Consider the following 24,777-nt stretch of genomic DNA (forward strand, 5'->3'; position numbering starts at 1 on the left):
TAGCTTTTCCATTTTCTAAAAAATCCTTACTAGGAATGTTTCCTTACTAGGAAACAAAAAAAACCCCACACCCCAAGCACCTCGTAAGGGACATTATCTTACCACATAATCAGAAATAGTACAATATACTCTTGGCTCTACAACCTATGCAACTGAAATAACTTACAGAGCTTTCAGAAACAACTCTGTGACCCTGGAGCCAACAATCTCCATCTCTGAGATACAGTGCAAGTGTGTTTTAGTCCAGAGGCTGCTGTCCATCCCCACCTTGGAGCCTGGCAGGATGAAGGGGAAAAGGAAATATCTGTAGTAAGCTGGTCTCACTTGTTTCATAATGTACACTTGACATTCTGCATTGGTATCGAGACAAGCTACAGAAAAGGCTGCCCTATAATTCAGTATTAATTTTATTAAATCAGGCACTTTGTCAGTTAGAAGAAACAGAAAAAAGTTTGAAAGATAATTGTGTTTATTTTCTAAGCTTTTACCTGTGAATATAACAAATGGATAATTGAGTGATGATATATAGTGACTTTTTTTTTTACAAAAATGTTTCCCCCTAACATCTGGACAGCAATATATAAATATTTACAATGGAAAAATAGGCAAGGAAAGAGAAATAAGTAGTCTTCATTATCCAAATTAATTTCTAATACATCAGATTTGAACACAAAATACTTCATTCACATCTATTCAATATTTACATGTTTCATTACTGGAGATCACTGAGGTTTTAACTTCATTTCTACTATTTGTTGTGTTGGACTTCTGTTATGTCTCTAATATTTGTTTCTGTAAAGCAGTTAAAAAATTTCTGGAAAAATAAATCAGTTTTGATAATGTTGAAAACATTAATGTGTGTAATTTTAAGTGACTAATTTTTTCCCCACACAGTCAATACACCACAACACTGAAAAAGAAATAAGATAGACTTCTGGCCAGATTCTTAAACTGGCAGGTTTTAAAATAAAAGTGGTTTCTAAACTGAAATGGAAAATTACAGCCCTGCTTAGTGTAAAAGGAAACAAGTGTGTTCTGCATGTGGATAAAATGTCCTGACGACAAATATCAATGATGGTGGAATGTGCTTTAAAAGCCGCAAACAAAATATAGTTGGTTGATTAATGGACTACCAAAGCAAAATTGCAACAGTTTAAACCCATTTAGTAATCTCAACCATTAAATATAAAAAAATAAGCCATGTTGCTTTCTGCACAAGTGTTGCACAATCACATGACTGAAAACAGGTTGCTTGCGATAATGACAAACACCTATTGCATGCCATTTGGTTTTAGTATGCCAAGTTGACTGCCACAACCAACAACGGGTTACACATCCGTGATCCTGGTTTACATTCATTGCAGGGAGATTTATATATGTGAATTACGCCGCCCTCTAGTCCCCAAAGAAACCCTAAGCCTGGGCTCCCTAGCTTTATAATGTTCATTGAAATCCAATCGAAAGCTAAGAAATCGAAGACTTTCATCAGAACTGGTGGTCAGTAATACCAAGAACTGCTGCACAATGCCCTGAAAGAAAGAAAAACAGAGAAATTAGGCATTCATAAGAAGTCACACAAATGAATGTGTGTAATGGAATAAAGGTGTGAAGCATGCCACCATTCCATAACGATCCTTGAAAATTGCACTATATATAACAAGTAGAAAATGATCCACTGCAAGAGACGGGCAGTTCCTGCAATGCCCCATCCTTATAAAAGTAGGTGAAAAGTTAGTGAATTTCCTGTCTTGAGTTTTGACGGGGCGGTTTTTAACAAAGCGAATCCACAAAAATTATTCTAGCGAGAATGCTTTGTAAAAATGTTGTCTACCTACAGTGGCAATGGTCAGCATAAACATAGACTCTGGAGTGCAATCATTTACGTAGGCACTTTTATGTCTGGGACAACCTCTATGCACCTGGTTCTTTATCTCCTGAAGCCAAATGTCACATTCCCTAATGTATTCATAACATAACTTTTATTGTTATTGCCTTCTTCCAAATCCTGGGGAGGCTTGCATGCCGCATTAAAACAGTGTGCACTTTAAACCAGAAAACAGATACCGGCTATCAGTACGTTAATATTTTAAAAATTCCTCTTTTTAAAAATACCTGATAGAAATGGGTAAGTAGTCGCAGCTGTGAACACATTTTTGGTATTGAATCTTGAAATTCTTTAATCCTTTTATTCTCCTCTTCCTCTTCTGAAGCTTTTACTCCCCATTCACCCTTAACAATATACATTGTAAAAAAGAAAAGAAAAAAAGATGAGAAATTATCAGGTGTACACATCAATAAATCTGAAGCCACATGCTAATTTTTGTTTTATTAAGAGGAAGTGCCTTAAATTTAGTTGGTGATCTCTTACAGTTATAAGCCAAGAAGTTAAGACAGAAAAAACGTCTTACAAACAATACATACCAAGCGTGAAAAAGAATTCAATTTGTGTTTTAATGGGGGGGGGGATTAAGGTTTGTCAATTGCAGCTTCTAGGTTACCCCAATCTGGGTTAAATGTACTGTGTAATCTAGGCATATGTACTTTCTTAGAAGCCCATTGAGCATAGTGCAACTTACTTTTGAGTAAACATGCACACACTTACTTTTTATATTAAGACTTTATCCAAATACCTATTTGCTCAGTCTTTCAAAGAAAAGGAGGGGATATTAGAAGGATTATTTTTTGGTATTGAATTGGTATTGAACACAAGCAGCCTGTTGTGTTCACATCGTTCTTGTGCTTAAAATGCCACTGAAAACTCCTTTGTACCTCAAGCTCTCTCTCTCTCTTTCTTTCTTCAAACTGCAACCGTAACTGTAACTCCTCCAAGGCAACGCGGTACAGGCCATCTTGGGCATTTTGAAACTCAAGAATCTGATCAAAGACAGCTCGAAGCTGGTTGAGAAGCATCTACAACAAAAGTTGCAAAGGGAAGATAAAACCTCTAAAAATGAAATGTTCAAAGAAAAGCTAAGATTTGCTAGCCTATAAGAAACTGCTGAAATATTGTAATATTTAATATCTCCTCCTAGAGCAAAGGGATACATGGAAAAATTGATTTCAGTACGGAGGTTCTCCCAGAACATCCCGTAAAAGATTAAATTTACCAGGGCTGTAATCTAAACTTTTTTTTTTTTGCTTGTAATGAAGACGCACTGAACGCAGTGGAATTCATCTCCAAATAAAACTCCAATGTGTGTTGCCAGAAATAATCTCAAAAGCATAAATAATTAGAGAAATAATGGTAACATTTACCTATATATAAATAGGTAAATGAGACTTACTCTTGAGTCAGCGTCCAGCAAACAGCGAGATATAATTGTATCTAAGAAAACTTCATGAGCCGCAATGATGTGATCCAAGTCTTGAGCCTGCTGAACTTTGTTCCATAGTTCATCCCATGAACATTCAAGCACCTATGGAACAAAACATCCAGCAATGAGATTCACTTTGTTTTAGATTCACTTTGTTTAAATAGCAACCTCTCTGTTCTATACCTCTATGACATAATTAAGCTCACATCAATAAGAACGTTCTTCCAATTTCAAACAAACAAACAACAAAATGGATGGTTAAAGGGTACCTCAAATGTAATGTAATACTGCATTTGATGAATGAAATGGACCATTTCTGATGCCAGAACGTGACACTGATGCAGCACCCCAGAAAGTTCTGTAAGAAATTCAAAGAATATGTATATTAAAACTCAGAATGGAAATGTTCATCTAGCCATATTTTTAAAACACACACACACACACCTGAAATACAACAGCTACCTGCACCCATCTTTGAAAGGAGTAAGACATACCGTATTTTTTCGCTCTATAAAACGCACCAGACCATAAGATGCACCTAGTTTTTGGAGGAGGAAAACAAGAAAAAAAATATTCGGAATCTCAGAAGCCAGAACAACAAGAGGGATCACTGTGCAGCGAAAGCAGCAATCCCTCTTGCTGTTCTGGCTTCTGGGATAGCTGCACAGCCTGCATTCACTCCATAAGACGCACACACATTTCCCCTTACTTTTTAGGAGGGAAAAAGTGAGTCTTATAGAGCAAAACATACGGTATATAAATTGATAACGGGTTCTCAAAGAAAGGAGACTATATGTGGACTATCATTTTAATCTCAGTATATTTACGGCCACAAGTTCAGCATTTTCCAGAGGCGTAGCCATGATAGCCTCTGCCTGCAATAAATACACCCCCATATTAACAGAAAATATAATGCAGGATCAAACAAGAAAATGAAATTAATAGTATAGGTTGACAAAACTCTGGAGATCTGGTACAAAACAAGATTTATAATAGAAAGGAATTAGAACGTGGAACAGAATAGATAGGGAAAAGACCTTTGTGGCTGGGAAACAAAGTCTGCTTGGCACTGCTGTAACAGGTGGCAATCCACTAGCAAAGGAGCCTGAACAGAGCTCTTATTATGAGAAGGTTAATTTTTCTCAGCAACATATATAAAACATGAGATGCCTAAGCCCCCACTCTGGCTTGCCACAAGAGATTTGGAAGGACAAACTAGGAACTTTCAGGATACAAGATTACTTAGGAAAATATTTAACTAATGGTACAGTGAGTATAAATGTTAATAAATTGAATCCCTCATAGATGAAATTGTGGGCTGGGGAAGGAATGCATGACCTGGCAGAGCAGATGAAAATATTCCATATACAGTATGATTACGCATTATACAAAAATATCTCTTGTTTGTTCCAAAATGTCTCAAAAGCTCAGAGGCAAGCTGGACTTCTCTCTCAACATTTTGGTTGAGGCACATCAGCACTACCCAATTTTGTCTTGGATTATCGGAGCAAACTGCATCAGAATGAATGAAGCAAACCAATGACTATACCAAGATGACAAAGATCTATACGGAGCAAAATTGCCAAGATCTATACAGAGCAAAAATTACATGAGAAAGAATAACCTGCAGCTATCTGTGGGGGGGGGGGGATTCCCCCCCCCCAGCTGCTAGCCAGAAGCAACCATAAAATATACGGAATGAAGAGCAATAAAAAGTCTTCCCCCTAGAATATTCATACTGGATATTTCCTAATAATTAGAAAATATCTAGAGCAACTAATTCCTGGTTAACAGAGAAATTGTAACAATACTGCTGGATGAGGATTGGGTCCCAGATCACAGGGTTTGGAATAGGTTCACATCTCTCCTCGTCCCACTCTTTTTGAGACTTACATCACTGTAAGCCCTGCTGGCTGAACCAGGGTAAAGGATTTAATAGCAGTGTATGTATGGCTCAGCTGAGGGGAAGAACATAGGTCAGCATAGCCCACGGGAAACCCCCCAAATCTGCTGAACATAAACTCTCTCATCCCCATTAATTTTGGGTTTGGATCGTGCTGTCAAGATCTCTAAACTAGGGATATAATCCTAATATAGGAGTTAGAGCCATTAAACACAACAAGGCTTCCTTCTGAGTTAACATGCTTAAATTCTGAGTCTGCATGCTTATTAGTATGAACTGCAAACAGTAACAGTCAAAATAGTGACTACGGCTATTGGGAAAATCAACTAGGTGATATCAAGGTGAAGGTTACAGCAACAACAGCCTATGAGAAATCATGAATTGCGGTCAGCAAGGATTGCTGGAAAAGCCGCAGAAAAGGAAGTTTCACACAGATTGCTTAATTCTGAACTGAAGTTCAGTTATGATGGATCTTCATCATTTTTCTTATACAGCCTTTGCCTGTTTTGTTTTCTTGGTCCAACTCTCTTTTAAAAGGTGCTGTGGAACCAGAATGTCTATTTAGGTGAATTCCAAGAATAATGTTCTGAAAAACAATCACATTGAGTTACTTCAGTTCGAACATGAATCCCTACTTATGCCTCTTCTTTATATACCGTAGCACTTTCCGTCTCATTCCATCTTGTTTGTTAAAAAGGCAAATAAAATATGACAGTGGCCTTCTCTTTAATCAATAGCAGACATTTTTACCCAAGGCCACTAATAACTCCATGGTTATACAGGTATTTTCATGCATGACCCAGGCCAATATTCTAACTCCAGATGAACCCTGCTATGAATTAACATAGATATGTGACTATCATATAATGGGAGTCCTGCCTGGTGGCTTCCTTTCCAGTGGCTATTTATGTTCATCATTGGAAGATAGAGCCTGCCTTTCCAGTGCATGATCCTCAGAGATTACAACTCTCTTTTGGGAGAGAGTCACTAAAATGCCTAGGCCAAACTTTGTGGGGAAAGGAGATAAGGCATTGTCAGTCAAGGGTACTCAAGTGTGGAACAAGCTTCAAGAGGAGATAAGGCCATGCCAAAGCTTCCCTGTTTGCACAGCATGCTACCAAACCCACCTGTGTGCCACAACCTACCTGTGACATAGAAAGGCCAAACCATTCTTTACCGTGACTGATATTCCTGCGCTCTCAGATAACACATATGTAAAATTTGCAGCGCATATGGGAAAGAAAGAACCAGCCACAAAACCCAGAAGGAAGGAATCGTATGTGGACTCAAGTGTGCAAGACAAACAACCAGTAGCAGCACCAAGTAGTGAGTGTAAAAACATGTCCAGCTTCTTCAGTGGGGTTTCATGACCTCCTCTTAGTGTTATGCTAAAGATCCCACTTAAAGAGCAATACTGCCTAAAAAGTGAACACTGCAGATAAAAAACCCCCGCATTTATAGATTAAACAAGAACAATGATAAAAGTTGCAACTTTTAACTGGTAAAAACATTTCTCCATTACTGATTTCAGAGAGCCAATTGTTCCCTAAATGGATTGTTTTAGCTTTCCAAATGCCTGGCTGGGAATCACCTTCTTGGCTGCTAACAATAGAAATTCTAGCAATTTTCATCGACTCTTAAGGGGTTTACGTTCCCTGTATGCACAAAGAAGCGTTACATGAGAAGAGTTAAGGACTTCTGTTTTGATATATTCTCCAATTAATTTAGGATTGCATCCCAGTAGTCTGTCAAGTGAGGGCAGCCACATCACATGTATAAATACCTTTTCCTAACAACCATGCCAACAGTTTGCAGTAAATTTGCTGCAAATAAAACTTTTCACTGGGACTGGGTATTATTCTCTCATTTTAAATAAACCCTCCCAACAGTGCTAGGCTCTGACATTAGATGCATTTTCTCATCCTAGCAGAAAAATTTCACCTAGACCCCTGTCCTCCAGAAAGCTCTCTGTACCTGCTCTGCTTTGTAGCCCAGGTTTATATAACAAAGTTTGTATTCTTTGTAGCCAAGTTTAAATAACAACTGGTGCAACCAAGAGATCGAGCCCATAGAACTCCTAACTCATGATTGCCATATAATAGCTCTCTGTAAAATCTCTAGAGATATGAGTCTTAACAGATCACTGGATGATAATGGTTTATTATTTGCAAAACTATAGGGGTATGTAACACAGGAGCCTTTAGCTCACATATCATTCTAGTTAACAATTCATTGGAATTATCCTGAACATCCAACATCTACAATGCCCTTCTTTTTGTCATGTTTCAATATGTTTACCTGCTAGATTTTATTTTCTTACTGCACAATTTCCTGTGTATCTATCTAGATGTTTCCCCCGCTGAGTTCAACAGGGCAAACTCCCAGAAAGGTGGGTAGAGAATTTTAGCCTAGGAAGACGGGAGGGAGGTAATTCTAGGTGAAAATTTGGACTTCCATATTTTCCACACTTCCACTGTCCAGAAAGTGAATAGAGGCCAAAGATGCTATTTTATTCACTTGTGTCTGTCATAACAAACATTCTAGGTTTCCTTGGAAATTTTTGCTCTCTATACTTGAACAATTTATTTTTTAGTTTGTACTCACTTTAAAGTCAAAGATATCCCTCAGGTAGGCTGTGTCATACTACAGGCATGCATTCTGGATTGCTAACATTCTTCACTTTATATCTTGACTGAATTCTTTTTCCTAGACATAACATGTGAAAATCTTTGCCTAAAGAGTCATGCACGATTCAAAACCTTGCATGATTGCCAGCAGCTGCAGTTGATAACGAATGCTAGTTTTACCAGGTCTCCACTGCATATTCAGTTCTGGCAGTCACTCACAAAGAACTTTCCCTCTCCCTTGATTCTTATTTATATATTAATTAAAACATTTGTATACCAACCTACTGGAAATCCAAAGTGACTAACAATGCCCAGAAAACAAACAAACCCAGAATGTGATGTGCATAAAATCCCATTCACAAAAGCAAGAAAAGAAAATGCATATAATTCTATGCCAAAGCAGGGCTTAACCCATTTAGTCTAAAGACTAATTCAGTTTGGTTTCACAAATGGCAATACACACATCAGTACTCTGCAAGCCTGGAAGAGAGTTCTGGAGCTGAAAAAGGCACTGGTCAATAAAGAACCGTAATGCTCTATTGCCCCCTCAAGGCTATTTCAAAAATTTCATCATTCTTATTAAACCTGCAGAACTGTGTTGTTGTTTTAAAAAAAATCTTAGTAAACAGACTTCCCCACTGAAACTCTTTCATTATAGAAAATATACTCACTACATAATAATATTTTCCAGTCACACAACATTGCTACAGCCCACAAATGCATACAGCTCAGCAGCAGCCTCAAAAACAAAACAGAGAGAGTACAGCCAGGCTAAGAGAGAAGAAGGGGAAGAAATGAGCCTATGGCTTTGAAAATAAGCAACAACTCTTAGAGCTACCCCTGGCCCACTGAACCAGACATGGCCACCTGGCCACATAGACCAGGGAGTATTTGCAGATATTTAGGAGCAGTGTCCTTTTACCCATGACTACACAAACTTGATCCACCAACCAGAGCCATGAGCAAACAACTAGGTAGTTTGCTGCTTAATTTATTGGAAAGGTGGATTGAAAAGCATTCTGAGTTATATGTAGGTCACTAATCTCATTTATTGAAGCCTTTCAGCTAGAACAGAGGTTCTCAAACTGTGAGCTCCATTCAGGTAGTCTATTCAAAGGTTCCAGAAGAATCAGGAATATCTGTAGCTAACCCTGCTCTTGATTTATTTTTTCTTGATAATGGATACAACTATCTTGACCACAGCTGGATTTACCAACAGTCTAACAAGGCCCTGAACTAGGGGCTCTTATTTTTATACTATATTGGTGCAATCTACTAATTTTGCTGTAAAACTGATCAATTAAAAGTCAAGGCTGTGGTCATTAAAATATCAGTTATATATGGGTTTTGATCTGTAGAAAAAAGTTTGAAGGGTCCACTGAGTCCTAAAACAATATTGAAAAGCTCAGGGGCTGGGGGACAGCTTGAACATTTCTGAACATATTCAGAAGACCCACTAAGAAAACCAGAGACCTATCTAACCACAATCACAACAACAATTATATATAGCAATGCAGTAAGCAGAATATTTTAAGCATCCAATGTATCTTAGTGGTGCAACAGACTAGATGGCTATCCTCATACTGCGTTAAGGAAAAGGAGCTCAGATATGTTCATGATCAAGGTGAAATTTGAATTCAGAACTTTTTTACTCAGGTTGCAATCCTAAAACACACATTAAGTAGGAAATAACACCATGAAATACAATGTGATTTACTTCTGAGTAAACATGCATATAGGACTGTGTGGCCCTACACACCCTACCGCACTAGCTGCTCTCAGTCTACAGAGGAAATGTAGTCAAATTACAAATCAGTAATAGAATAAAAGACACAAGTTTGTTTGCCTCAATACCCCACCAAACGTTTGTGGGCCATTTCAACATTACATTGTGCCAAGCAGGTGTTTTTCAGCACCACCAACTGCACATTGGCCATGATTCTTCCGCTTACCTGATACCCGGCTGCCTACTGCAGCCTTGGGATACATACAATGGCAAAGGGGTGATTGCTGCATTAACATTATGCTTTCCACATAATATTATGTGTGTCCATGTAATAAACTTTAGGGTAGTGCACTGGATTTGGACAAATCCCAAATCCTGAGCTGAAGAAAGAAGCCTCAGAGGAACTTTAGGTGTATCGAAGGCAAAAGTGGAATCTGTATGAGGCAGCACAAGTTGAAGTGGCCGGTGCTGAAGTGCTTTGTGGAACAATGGCAATCCAGATGAAAAGAGAATTCTGAAAATGTCTGCTAAAAGCTACAGCAACGTCTCTAATCTCACCACATAAGGAATGATGCCAGGATGGAGTGATGGGGAAAGGGAGAGCAAATAGGAGAGTGGGCAGAGGGTGACCTCTCTTGTGACCAACATGTCAAGCTTGTAACCAGAAGGAAACTCTTTACCCAGAAAGCGAATCTCATTTTGTTCTCTCCCTTGCCTATTTATTTATTTACCAAAAGCAATATACTTACTCCAACGAAGACCTCTGAGTGGTTTACATAGAACATAAGCGGCTTACAAAGAACCATCAACTTTTTAGGTGCCTGGAACAAAAGCCCCTGTCCTATTTGTGTGCAATCTGGCAGTTTTATTACCAGGATTACAAAAAAAACATGGAAATTATTGTTAACTTAAAAACAAACCACCCTAAAAAAAAGAACATCTGCCCTTGCAGGAAACCTTCTGAAATTTGGAGAGACTTCAGCAGTACAAATAAATTTCTCTCACACACACAAAGCAACCTATAAGGAGGTTTGGTTTGAAAACAATTGTTTGTGTAATTTTGCCATAATATGGTTGGTTACTCCCTTACCTGGCATATTTTTCAGAAGCTTTGCATTACACATATGTCCTTTCCATATGTCTGTGAGAATATATTCCATCCGTTTTGCCCTCCACAAGAAGTTGAACACCCTCAGATAGTGGCTCATGCACTCACGGGTGAACACCTGCAAATATGAGCAACACACGAGATTTAAAGTGCGTTAAGTGCCTTTAATACTGCTCTTTTACTTGCTTCTAGTGTCTCTGGATAGCTTCACAGAGCAACCAACTGACACTTGAGGTTGAGTCAAGAGATTTACAACAAGATTTAAGCAAGGTCCAGTCCATCAAAAGTCACGGGAAGTCCATACTGGCATACAAGGACTTCTGTGTGAAGCAAGTGACAAGACAAATACAGAGGTAGAAAAAAAGTGTTCCAGGTTCAACCTCTAATATTACTGCTTAAGTTATCTGTGCAGTTTTTAGAGCTGGTGTGGTGTGGTGGTAAGAGTGTTAGACTAGGACCTGGGAGATGAAGCTTCGAATCCACCACTCAGTCATGAAGCTCACTGAGTGACCTTAGGCCAGTCATGGCTAAAAATTGGCTGCTGTTTCTTTAATGCTTAAAAAAAAGCTGGGTCAGCATGAGTCAGCGGCCTGCACCAGGTTGTATATATAGAGTGAGAAATGTTAGTTTGTTGGTTGGTTGGTTAGTGAAAGCTAGTAGTGTTGATGTGTGTACAGTTGGTCAGTTGCTTTTGCAGAAAGACCTTTAAGAATAAAAGCAGAAAGTACTCTGCAAGGATACTCTTCTCGTGGACTCTTTTATGCCAACAAGGGTCCGAGGACCAGGCTGAGGCAACAAAGGGAGGGCAGAACCCTTTCTTTTCTTTTTTTACAAACACTGACAACCTACACCAGGTTGATGTGAGCATAAAGTGGGGATATGGAGAACCTTGAATGCCACTTTGAGCTTCTTGGAGGAAAGATGAGATAAAAATGTAAAAATAGAAGAAGAAACACTTCCATTTGCACAATGTCAACCCAACTCTGCCTACACATGTTGGAGTCTACATGCACAGAGGACTATGCAAGCCTTTCATCGTACACACAGACAATGGGTACACGGACAGACCACACCTGCTGCCACTGTCCTTAGACTCACACAGGGCAGCCATTGTATGACGGCCCCAGGTCTCATTCCAACCAGATGGAGAGAAGGTGAGGAAGACAGCCATTAAATCTCTCCCCTCCTTGTCTAGAAATAACTCAGGCTTAAAAACTGAACCTGGCCATGGGGTTACTGACGGACGAATATGGCAGGTGGCTGAGATGCAGCTGTTGGGATCAAGCTCAAGTACAACTAGATCCTCTTTTTGCTTGATCCTTGCTGCCCTAAAATAGCGATGCTTAAAAAAATACTGAAATGAAACACTCCTTGTGAATGTCACTGCCTCATCTACGATATCTTTTCCCTCTGAAAACACAGGAAATTAAAAAGAAAGGACATGTTAAAATTAGGGAGGAATTTCAGATCTGATCAACTGGGCATTGAATTAATTTTGGAACAGAAAGCAAGAACCAGTAAATTTCCTCCCCGCACCTGACTACACAGGAGAAGCTAGGAGCTACACAGCACCAAGGATCTAGGGCACATCCCATGATCCTAACTGGCACAAACTCTTATGTACTGAAACCTAGTGTTCGGAATTTTCTTAATGGCTTACCAAAAATGCATGGAAAATTATGGCTGAGAGTATAACTTGCCCAGGACCAATCAGTCAGTCCATGGCTAAGGTTATAGGCAGGCCCAAAATTCAAACTAAAGGTCTACATTCTATTTACAGGTTCAAATTCTATTGTTTATATAATTGCATTAAAGCTTGCTATTTTATATACAACAGCTTTACGGATGTTAGGAATGCCTTCCACCACATTTTTCTTCTTTACCAAAGATGGATTGCTGTTTTTTGTTTAAAAAAAGAAGATATCAAACAGTTAACAATACCCTAAATATAAAGAAATTGGTTACACAGCCCTGCAACTACTTACAATCTACAGAGGAAAATCAGAGCATGAAAAAATGGATTAACAAATTAGGAAAGTGAGATATTATCTTCCTTTCACTAAACTATACATACCTTGCTGGTCAAACTCTCACTTCTGACACCTTGTTCAGAAAGCAATGCTATTCTTTACATATAGTAAAAGCATTCTGAACAATAGTGCTGCTATTTTCTCATCTGTTTTAATGAATACTACACATCAGATTTTATTTAAAGAGTACAAATAGGTTCCCCTAAAATACATCTCACAGTTCTTGCAAATTATCCCAAATTAGTTGCTACAGTTTCAGAATAATGGATGAAAATGAAAATCCATTTATTAAGTACTTTCTAAAAATCTCCGACAGAACAAATGAATTATTTATTTCAAATAATGAAAGTCTTAAAATGTAGCATTTTAACACTCATTAATAATTTAGGAAAATTGAGAGTTTGGCTGTACTCTTAATACAATGGGTACATCCAAGATACCAAGCAGTCTCTTTAATCATGCAATGCTAAAAGTACAAAGGCTATTTTAGTGCAAAGTATTTAAGTGAAGTAAGTGGGGGTGGGGGTGAAAATTGACAAACTGAGATAGATATAGATATAGAGCTAGAGATATAGAAATATACATATATCCTTACTGTTGCAATTGGTCCGTCGACATGATAGTCTAAGCTGAAAACATCCCAACCAGTATCACCAGGAGACACCTTAAAAAGAATTATCAGCATTTAACCAAATCATATATATTGTTATTTAGCTGTTTTCCAACAGTTATTTAGCTATTAGGAATGACCCTGCTTTACTTTACTCAATCAAAAATGGTTGGGAGGGATTCCCCCCTCCCCATACTTTCTTATTGGGCACAGAATGCAAGTCTGAAATTGGGAGATGCCATGTTTTTCAGCACACAGGGTATGGGAGGTCCCGTAGAAACCCTTTTGAGGAACAGTGGTACCTCGGTTTACAAACTTAATCCATTCTGGAAGTCCGTTCTTAAACTGAAACAGTTCTTAAACCAAGGCATGCTTTCCCTAATGAGGCCTTCCGCCGCCGGTGCCCTTCCACCATCAGCGCCCTTCCACCGTTTGGATTCCATTCTTAGACTGAGGTAAAGTTCTCAAACCAGGACACTGGTTTCCGGTTTTGCATTTCCGGTTTTCCAGAGTTTGTAAACCGAATAGTTCATAAACAGGGCTGTTCTTAAACCGAGGTATGACTGTGTTGTCATTGTATATCCAGGTCAGCAGGGAGAAGCACATATAAACATGAGAGAACCATGTCCTCCCTAGTACAGTGGTACCTCGGGTTAAGAACTTAATTCGTTCCAGAGGTCTGTTCTTAACCTGAGGTACCACTTTAGCTAATGGGGCCTCCCACTGCCGCCACGCTGCTGCTGCGTGATTTCTGTTCTCATCCTGAAGCAAAGTTCTTAACCTGAGGTACTATTTCTGGGTTAGTGGAGTCTGTAACCTGAAGTGTATGTAACCCGAGGTACCACTGTACTAAGTGGGATAGTACAACACCTCAGCACATCCTTAAAAGGGCCACATCAGGGTAAGTTCAGTAGCTTTGTCCCTTCCCCAACTCAGCCCCCTTTCCTTTTGTGTCATGTCTTTTAGATTGTAAGCCCGAGGACAGGAACAGTCTTATCACAGACATTTGTAAGTGGTTCTGGGAGCCTTTTTCGGTTGAAGAGCAGGGTTTTAAAAAATGATTTAAAATAAAATAAAACAAAACTGGACTGTAGCCTTAATTTTTATAAACACACATAGCTATAAGTGTAATCTATTTATAACTGACAAAAGAGCACACTGTTACCATTGTAAACTGCACAGAATGCCTTGCATTGTGGAGCGGCACTCAAATGCCATAAAAACAAACAAACAAATAAATAAATAAACCAAAGCTCCTTTTCAGAGAAATAATAGTTAAGAACTACACTGACAGATGAGAAAATCAGATTTTGCATGCAAGACAAGACAATGCTATTTTCCAATGCTGACCTTAGATGCCATTTTAGCAATTTTAAAAAAATTAAAACAAACCAATATTCTCGTAAAATGCTAAAGTGGTTTTTTGTTGTTGTTGTTTTAAAGTACCTCCAAAAGTCTGACATCCAAGCGTTTGAGGATCTCAGGGTTATCAAACTGTGCATTTGTTGCCCTGACAGCTGTTTCCAGGATTCCTGTCAGATTATGCTGATACAAAGTGGTAGCTGGCCTCGCAAGCTCTGGCCTAAAATAATAAAAGGGAGATAAATGGAAAGATAGATACACAATTTACATAATAGCCCAGTTGTCATCTAGCTGCAGTCGCAATGGACTAACTATGCAATATATTTTGAGCCCACACAATAGTGAGCAGATTATCCTTTTCAAACAGTAAGCTATCAACTGTTTTGTGTGTGTGTGTGTGTGTGTGTGTGTGTGTGTATGTGTGTAATTACGAGTATTTAAGCTGAGGATTTCCACACACAAAAATGACCCTGCACGATATACCTGTGCTCCTATGAGATAGGGACCAGTATGACATTTCAGCTACAGCTGCACACCCCTTAGCAACCTTCTCAAACAGAATCAACTCACACAACTTTTCAGGGCATGGGCAGCTGCTCATTGCTGGAGCATCTGCCTTTTCAGATTCAATCCTCAGCATTCCTGGTAGGGATGGGAATGCCCCATCTCAGAATCCCTGGAGAGACACTGCCAGTCCGTGCAGGCAACACTGAGCTAGATGGACACATTGGTCTGACATGGTATATAAAGCATCTTCCTAAGTCGTATGTTCCTATGTTTTCCGGATTCGGAAGAGGTGGGTTGTTAGACTTGCGAGCAACTCTGGAGAACTCCTCACCAGGCCACAATGTCACAACTCACCCAACTCAGTAGTACAGTGGTACCTTGGTAGTTGAATGGCTTGGCTCCCAAACAAATCAGCTCCCGAATGCTGCAAACCCAGGAGTGTTCCGGTTTGCAAACTTTTTTCAGAAGCTGAACATCTGACACGGCTTCCATGGCTTCCAAATGAGCGCAGGAAGTTCCTGCAGCAAATTGGAAGCTGCACCTTGGTTTTTGAATGATTTCGGGAGTCAAATGGACTCCCGGAATAGATTAAATTTGAGAACCAAGGTACCATTGTACTCGTGTCCATCAATGTTTTTCTATTCAGTGATATCCTTTTGGATAGGAGGCAACCAATTTTATTTTATTTTAATTAGTTTTCTTATTTAAAGAACTTCCCATAATCAAGCTGACAGATTTTTGTGCAAATGCTGATAACTAAATTTGGGGTGAGGAAAGAAGAAGGTTAAGCTTGAGGGAGCATTGATAGGAAAGTGGCTTTAGTTTCAGAACAATCGCCTCTGTCTGCATATTTGAGAAACAACCACTGTTTAGACCAAAAACTGCAGTAACAATGTCAAGATTTGGTTAACAACCCTAAGTTCTAAAAGCATTTCAAAAGAGTAATAAAATGAAAGCAGAATCTCTCCAAATTCTAACAAGTAACTTGGGCATTTCAGTTTAAATTCTATCACCAAAGAAAATGGAGGGTTCTAAGCTAATGTTCTCGATAAACTTGAAACAGTAAATTTAAAATTCCACGTCAAAAGATATTTCTTTGCACTAAAACATGCCCCTTCGCTGCTTGACGCACCAAAGCGTACTGATTTCACGTCTCATCATTATGCTGCTGCACTTTAGTGCAGAGATGCTACATCAATTCAGCTCTTGGACAAACAGACATCTCTTTGATGTCTGGCAAGTAAATGGACTCTTTTGTAATGAAAAATCAGCATTATGGTGGGGGAGAGGAATGCGGCGACATGCAGGAAGCCTGCCTTTATACTTTAAAAACCCCATCCTAAGGGAAAGCCCAATATGCTTTTAAAAAATACTGGCACCAAGGGAGGCAGATGTGGGGGTTTGATGTTAAATACAGGATCTAAGTTTAAAAGCTGTAGATTTAAGTGCACATTTAAGATGAATATATTTTGATACGTTCATCAAAGGTCAGTCTTCACTTTCTGCTGATCAGAATGTTATTCAGTGGCGGCAGCTACTGAATAGTTAAAACCCAAGCAAATCTGAATTTAGGTCCCTAGTACTTCTAGATTAGCCTATAGGTGGAATGAGACAAAGAGAGCTGGAAAAGCTGAAGGTTGGGGGTTGTACCTCGGCCTTGGTCCAGTATACCTGAAGGAGCGTCTCCACCCCCATCATTCTGCCCGGACGCTGAGGTCCAGCGCCGAGGGTCTCCTGGCGGTTCCCTCGTTGCGAGAAGCAAAGCTACAGGGAACCAGGCAGAGGGCCTTCTCGGTAGTGGCGCCCACCCTGTGGAACGCCCTTCCAGCAGATGTCAAAGCGATAAACAACTACCTGACATTCAGAAGACATCTTAAGGCAGCCCTGTTCAGGGAAGTTTTTAACGTGTGATATTTTACTGTATTTTTGGTTTTTATGGAAGCCGCCCAGAGTGGCTGGGGAGGCCCAGCCAGATGGGCGGGGTATAAATAATAAATTATTATTATTATTATTATTATTATTATTATTATTATACGGTAATGCAAAGTACCAACTTTAAGTTATAAGTCTATGGTTTCGCTGCTGTTTCTCCAGAACAGTGGGCGCAACCCATTACCTCTCCAACAAACAGGCCAGCACACACAAAATGAGATATCCACTGGTAGTCAAGAGCCCTGCCCTTCATCGGCCTTAGCCTATTCTACAGATAAACTCTGTAGATGCTGTTTGTGGGGTTGGGGAGGGATACCGCAACTGTGACACAACATCAATTAAACGTATGCACACAAGACTCTAAAAATGCAACTGGAGCTGAACACTATGCACATGTTCAACCAATAGGTGGGAGGTCAGGCACATAGAAGATGCAAGTCAGACGTGCCATGCTCAAACAAAAAACTAGAATGACTGCTCTGCAAAGAGCAACAATATTTCCAGCAATCGTAGAATTGTAGAGATGGATTGCAGGAAAGTTTTGCCCAACGTGGGGCTCGAACCCCTTGATATTAAGAGTCTAATGCTCTACTGACTGAGCTATCTCCCTTGAGTGTACTTAGTCCCCTGCACATTGAAATACTGAAAAACGGAAAGGATTTGTGCTATTATAAAAATGATGGTAATCCTAAATAAGATAGGACACAATAGAAAGGGAAATTGGGAGAAGGAGATAAGAGCAGAACCCCTCCCAGTCCTTCAAAAGTTGTAATATGCTGCCAACTATGTCTGGGGCTAAGGAAGTCAAGTAATAGATTACACCTGTTCTCCACCCTCATGTATGTGTGCGTAAAAGTCTTGTTGCATAATGTTTACAGTCATTAAATTTGTGGCCATTAAGCATGGACATGGTTTTATAACAAATTATACATTTAATGAACTGGTTCATATGTCATGGTAAACTAAGTAGAAATAAGCCATGGCTTATAGTGAATAATAAGGGTGTCGTTGCATGCTACTCAATTGCTCATTAACGGTCAAGCAGTCCTCAGCCAAAAACCGTCAATTGTTTAACAGGAAGAATTGAGCAGCGTACAATAGGACACTGCTCACTCATGGCAAGCCATGGTTTGTTTCTCACTGTGGAATTCAAGAGTATAGGTTGCGTCCAACAGCTATCCCATTAGTGTAAGGACTTCTGCTTGTGCAATGGAACTCCCCCAGCTTCTCCCTCATGCATCCCCAAACCCTAACCACCCAGAGCAGATTTGGGGGTGCAGGGAGAGGAGAGGGAGGGGAAGTCCCATTGGAATGGCTTTGCTGGACACAACACTAGCAATACCATTTATTTGTGGAAGAGAAGTGTTTTTCAATTCTGTTCCACTTAGAACCTGAAAGAACCAAATACTACCCAATATAAAAGCTAAAGCATTGCTTTGTTAATACTATATACTGAACCTAAAGCAGCATAACACAACACTGAACATATTAATAGAAGCAATAAAGTACATTTGTATTTTAATCATAAGTTTTATTGTTGGACCAGAGGCTTAACAAAACCCTATTTTGGATTTCAATCAATCTTCTCTTCCAGTACAAACATTTAAATTCAATAACATTACAATCCACATTCACTTACTTAAGCAAGTCCATTAAGTGCCTGATAAAATCTCCTTGACCGAGAAGTAAGTAGCGCCTCATGGCCTGCATGTGCTCCAGTAAATTGTACTTTTTATTGAGAACATCTAGCAAGTATTTGCTAGTCTCAAAATATGCAGCATCTATTTTTCCCTGAAATGCGTTTTCCAAATCCGTGAACATTTCAGCAGCTGTTACAAGAAGAAGAAAATGGTTACCGAGACTGCAGATATGTACTCTTTTAATATATATATATTTGTTTATTAAATGAGAGCAGCGTACAATTACTAAATTTGAAAACACTAATTGACTTGAGTTTCTACACATTAGTTCAGCAATACCATGGCTTGCTAAATAATGGGAAGGGATAGGATACACCTGAATTTTATAGGGTCCTAAATGCAGAATTTTCAGAATGTGTTATCATCTGAAAGAAAATATTCTACCAACACAAAAGCTACAGTAACTACTTCACATTCTTAAACTGTAAGAAACATTTTAGAGACAGCTTTGCAATACTAAAGCTAGTGCACCCTACTCAGATCGTGCCCACCCAGCTCTTCCTTTTGCCAAGCTGGAAGGAAACAAACCACAGCAGTGGTTTAGCTTTACATGCAAACCAGCACTCATGGTTTGCTTCTCTTCAAACAAACCATAGGAGGAAGCCAAGAACAAAGAGATGGACTAGATGTGCAGCATAATCTAGCCACAAGTAAGTGCCACTGTGCTCAAAGGGGTTTGCTTCCAGGTAAGTTTACAAAAGATTGCAGCCTAAGAAGGTGACCACAACAAAGCGAAATCAGTCATTATCTTTGTGAAAAACATTACTCTCTTTTTATCAAGCTCGCTTTTAAAAGCTACTAAATTAATGTAATTAAGGCTAGAAAACGTCCACCTAATGGAATATTAAGATCTATGCACTCTCAATTCATTATATAACTCACTATTTCTTAAAGCTAGCTAAAGAGGTATCTGCCCAAGCAGATGTAGATGTGAAAGAGCAGATTTCATTTGACCACATGGAACTGCACATCTTCATCCGGAGCCATTTGTTGCAAGCAGCAAAGCATGAATACAGCTGAACTGAGGCAATAGTTATTACCCGTGCCATCCTGTACCAGTCTACAAAAAAGCCCCATTGATTTCAGTGGGACTTACTTCAGGTGAGGGTGTAGATTGCAGCTTAAATTGGTAAAAATGTAAACACAAAATTATTATTTTCTTTTAAAAAAAAAAACCTAGACACTGCAAAGGAAAGCTGAAGGAATGTTGCAAGAGCAGCTGACTTTTTAAAATACATGATTCGTTTTAATAAATGCTTATATTTTTCAAGTACTGAAGATGCTTATCGGACAAATAAAAATTCTATTCTTAGCTGCTTATCTCAAAGACTTTCTTGAACTAACAAGCAATGTCTGAACAAAAAGACCAACCTACCACTACACCAGATCATTATAAATCATGTGGCTGCATTTAGAAGCAAGGTATAATCAAAGTATGGACACAAAGTTCTGGCCAAGTAGTGCTTATCAAATGCCACATTTCTTATAAGCACACCCTAAAATGCTTTGGTGCAAATTAAACAATTAAATGTAAATAAGCAGTAAGAAATGAAGGAAGAGATTTCAGGAGACTTACGAAAAAGCAAGATACAAGTTCTTCCTAGAACATGGTATATTTTTCAGATGCCACTTGGTGGAATCAAACTGAATTGCCCAGTAGGAGTCATCACATGATTATCTTTTAAGGGTAACAGTCACAATGCAATGGGGAAGTGGTCATTTGTACTAACAACTTCATATGCCCACATGGAATCATCCTACATGTAGATGTACAATACCAGAAGTGCAAAAAACAGCTCAAAGCTGGTACGATGCAATATTGGGGTTTTACAAACAGGTATCACTCTTTTCTCCCATAAGGGCTGCACTTCCTACATACATGCTACAATTATCCAAGGGTTGCCATCCAAGTTGGCAGGAATACTAAAGGTTCTTTCACAGATACCATATAGACTGCAAAGATAGTGTTTACTCAGTGCATTGGCCAAAGATCCCACCCCACAAAGCTCCCGCATTTGAACTTCGTATAGTTTCAGGCAGAGATTATTTGCAAAATCAGCAAGGTCAGAACAAAGGCTAATGTGGTTCTTCTAGAGTGATGTGTACAAACAAAGCAGGTATTCTGTTATGTGACACTCAAAGTGCATAATGATACAATATTCTTATTCTAATTTCATACCATCTTTTGGAGATTCTGCAGATTTGGCCACAGCTATCATCTTTGATGATGGACTTTGGTCATGACAAACCTGATGCAAGAAGTTTATGGATTTTCCTATTAGGAGAACCTAAATATAAATGAAAGGCATCTTCAGAAGTTATTCTTTAAAGGTTTTATAAAGAGAAACAGTACATTTTCAGCAAGTATATTTCACTTACTAAGTCAGCATAAATAAATAGCACACTATTTTTATTTCTCAACTGTCCTTCATCAAAAGATTCAAGGGCAGTTTCCGAAGTGTGACTAAAATTCACACAATGTAGAAATACAATTTATACCCAACAAATAAACATAATGTAAACTTACAAAAAGTGAACTGAAAATCTGGAGTGAGGGGAAGAGACCCTAAAAAGCAGAAGAGGAGAAAAGTCCAAAAATCACCTGAATCTAGAATGCCTGAGCAAGCTGAAAAGCTTGTCCTGTTGGCATCCAACCTCCTTCTTTGAGGAGTGAAGAGGTGCTGTTTCAGGCATATGGGTTCCAAGCCATTTAGGGCTGTTCCAAGAGAAGTACCAGCACCTTAAACTTAGCTCAAAAGTGAACAAGCAGCCAATGCAGATCTCTCATGATAGGCATAAACATGAACAACTCTGGTTGCACTCATCAATATTCTGGCAGCCGAGTTCTGCATGTCATCTTTAAGGACAACCCCAAGTACTATGGTAATCCAGCAGGGAGGTTCGTGGGATCACCATGGCTAGGCTACCCCTGCTCGCTTTCACCAGCATGTAAAAACCAAACCAAACTGAGGCAGATATTAAAACAAATCATATTCAAAAGAACCGCTGTGCATTCCAACTGTGTTTTCTAGACTGAGATATATTTGAAATATTCTGACAGAAAACACAGGTGAGGAGAAGCACCTATCCTATCGGCCCACTAGTGTTAAAAGCAGCCATGAAGGAGGCTCACAGCAAAGTCAGCAACAGTCAGGAGCATTCTGCTCAGTTTAGGGCTTAGTTTCTTGCCAACACAGAGATCATTAGGATGATCTGATAATTTACCATAAGAAATGATACATGGGTGCGAGTTCTGTGAAGAGCTGCTCCCGGCCTTGCAGGATTTTTTCCACCTGGCCTAGGAGGGTGGGGCCCTGACGGACTCAGCTACAAAAGCTGAAACTGCTGAAGAGACTTTTGGGCTGCTTTATAGTTTAGGTGGCTTTGTTGTGGAGGTGTGTTGTTGTTATTATTTATATTAATTTTTTGTATCTTTATTTTGGATCTTCTTATGGTTTAGGTGGAAATGGAAGGTAAAGGTAAAGGGACCCCTGACCCTTAGGTCCAGTCATGGCCGACTCTGGGGTTGCGGTGCTCATCTCGCTTTTACTGGCCGCGGGAGCCGGCGTACAGCTTCTGGGTCATGTGGCCAGCATGACTGAGCCACTTCTGGTGAACCAGAGCAGCGCACGGAAACGCCGTTTACCTTCCTGCCAGAGCGGTACTATTTATCTACTTGCACTTTGACGTGCTTCTGAACTGCTAGGTGGGCAGGAGCAGGGACTGAACAACGGGAGCTCACCCCGTCGCGGGGATTCGAACCGCCGACCTTCTGATCAGCAAGTCCTAGGCTCTGTGGTTTAACTCACAGCGCCTTAATTCTGTACTTTCTGATGTTTTATTCATTGTTATGATTACTTTTGTCATGTCTGTACGTAATTTTTTATACAGCAAGCCACAGTGATCATGGTTTTTAACTTTGGAAAAGCAGTACAGTATACAAATAACATGATTGACTGAGTGCTAAGAAATATCTATTTGTATGAATTCTGATTCACTGTGCCCCTGTCTGGAGCCACTTTTATGTCTAAAGTACAAAGAATGGTCCCCTCTGCACTTGTATGTCTGTTATTAATAGCTGAAAATGTCAATCTAGAAATAAGGTGGAAAGTCCTTTCCCTTCATACCTTTCTTGAGTGATCCATTGTAATAAAAGAAGGAATCATGGACTTCCGCAATGTGTATTTGTCGTGCCACAACCGATCTGTTTTCACTGCGGGATCTGAAGCTACAAAGAACTGTGAACACAAAATTTAAAAATACTTAATTTTTTTTAAAGCATAAGTGTTATGTATACATTTTAAGGCAGAGAATCAGAGAGACATCAGTTAGGTAGAGACAGAAACCTTCCTTTTCGAAAGCTATCAGGAATAGTATCAGCTGGGATGTTATGTGCATAATGTATAAAGCACCACCAGCTGTTTGTACTAATATGTACAATTAAACGTGAACCACAGTATAGACAATAACCAGTCTTTTAAGACCCACCAAGAAAATTCACCTAAACCACCTGCTAGCTATAAGCCACTAATGCACTTTTAAATAATTTGTAAGTTCACTGCACCCCACTGAAACACATGGATCTGAAATGCAGAATGGATGAAGTGTCTCAGAGTTGTTTACTGAAGGTGGCATATGCTAAAATCATTTAGCAGTGTGATACAGTGCAATCTGAACCAAAATACATTAGTCACATAAGAATGGCACAGCAATGACTCCACTATAACTGACAACACTTCCAATACAGCTCATTACAGTGGTACCTCGGGTTAAGTACTTAATTCGTTCTGGAGGTCCGTACTTAACCTGAAACTGTTCTTAGCCTGAAGCACCACTTTAGCTAATGGGGCCTCCTGCTGCCGCCGTGCCGCCAGAGCACGATTTCTGTTCTTATCCTGAAGCAAAGTTCTTAACCTGAAGCACTATTTCTGGGTTAGCAGCGTCTGTAACCTCAAGCGTATGTAACCTCAAGCGTACGTAACCCGAGGTACCACTGTATATAATGCCAACTGCATGAGACCCTTCAGTCAAATAAATGTGACATTTCCTTGTTCAGCTGTTATGTTCCAGGTGCAAACAAGGTATGCATGGAGGCAGTGGAAAGAGAACAGGGGTAGATTCATTCAAAAGTGCCCTAGAAACCAGATGTAAAACTTGAAAACATGACAACTATGCTAGAAAACAATACTAATGCATTAATATAAAAAAGCAGATATAATATGCATTAAAAAATAATAATAATCAAAAAATCAGCTTCTTAAATTTTTTACCATAGTCCCCTTTGGCAACCGGCATACAGCTTTAATTGGAGTATTAATGAGAAAAATATAATTTCAAAATCCATCAGACAATTCAATCATCTTTGGGAGTTATAAAAGCCCTCATTTTATAACCAGGGCAAAGTAACATGCAATTAATGTATTTAGAAAACATCTAGTAAAAAATACAAAGAGAGAGAAGAGCATTTTATAATTAATCCCGTGAAAACGAGATCTTGGGAAGGGTGAAGGAAACCAAGGTCAGAACATAATTGCGATATAATTATTTTATTGATTCACTGTACCCATTCAAGGTTCTTTGAGTTTTGTTATTATATCTTGTATAGAACGGAGTGCAGGAGAAATGGGAAATCATGGTACAATCTAACTGATGAACAAATGCCAAGGCCTTCCAACCAACAGATAAAAAGGGTGATTTTCTTACGGGGAAATTAAGAGCTTGTTTACAAAGGCAATCAGTATCCCAGAGGGTAAGTGCTAGGATATGATGGAGGGGAACCCACACATTCATATGCCCCATTGTAATTAACCTCTCTTTTTTCTAAAGGCGCTATATGACAAGCTTATTGTAGGGGTCGTGTTCACTAGAATATAGTCACTGCAGTAAGAGTTTATTGGGGCTTTCACCCAAGGGATTTATACAACTCATGGAAGTTTATTTTGTTGATAAAAGTTCCAA

At 39.2% G+C, this 24,777-nt stretch overlaps 1 protein-coding gene across 1 annotated transcript in view; it reads right to left on the reverse strand.

Moving 5' to 3' along the window:
• Window positions 1-451: 451 nt before the first annotated feature.
• The window catches only part of TUBGCP3 (tubulin gamma complex component 3), a 57,553-nt gene continuing 33,227 nt past the window's right edge, over window positions 452-24,777 (reverse strand). The window contains exons 12-22 of the mRNA XM_081908183.1: window positions 22,947-23,057; window positions 20,999-21,107; window positions 18,759-18,948; window positions 14,765-14,900; window positions 13,304-13,372; window positions 10,661-10,796; window positions 3,584-3,672; window positions 3,285-3,416; window positions 2,770-2,910; window positions 2,113-2,229; window positions 452-1,529 (exon numbers count right to left, since the gene is read on the reverse strand). Coding sequence (XP_081764309.1) covers window positions 1,371-1,529; window positions 2,113-2,229; window positions 2,770-2,910; window positions 3,285-3,416; window positions 3,584-3,672; window positions 10,661-10,796; window positions 13,304-13,372; window positions 14,765-14,900; window positions 18,759-18,948; window positions 20,999-21,107; window positions 22,947-23,057 — 1,389 coding nt within the window. The 3' untranslated portion in view covers window positions 452-1,370. The remainder of the gene's footprint in view (window positions 1,530-2,112; window positions 2,230-2,769; window positions 2,911-3,284; window positions 3,417-3,583; window positions 3,673-10,660; window positions 10,797-13,303; window positions 13,373-14,764; window positions 14,901-18,758; window positions 18,949-20,998; window positions 21,108-22,946; window positions 23,058-24,777) is intronic.

Source organism: Podarcis melisellensis, assembly GCF_964234715.1.
Source record: "Podarcis melisellensis genome assembly, chromosome: 4".
NCBI lineage: Eukaryota > Metazoa > Chordata > Lepidosauria > Squamata > Lacertidae > Podarcis > Podarcis melisellensis.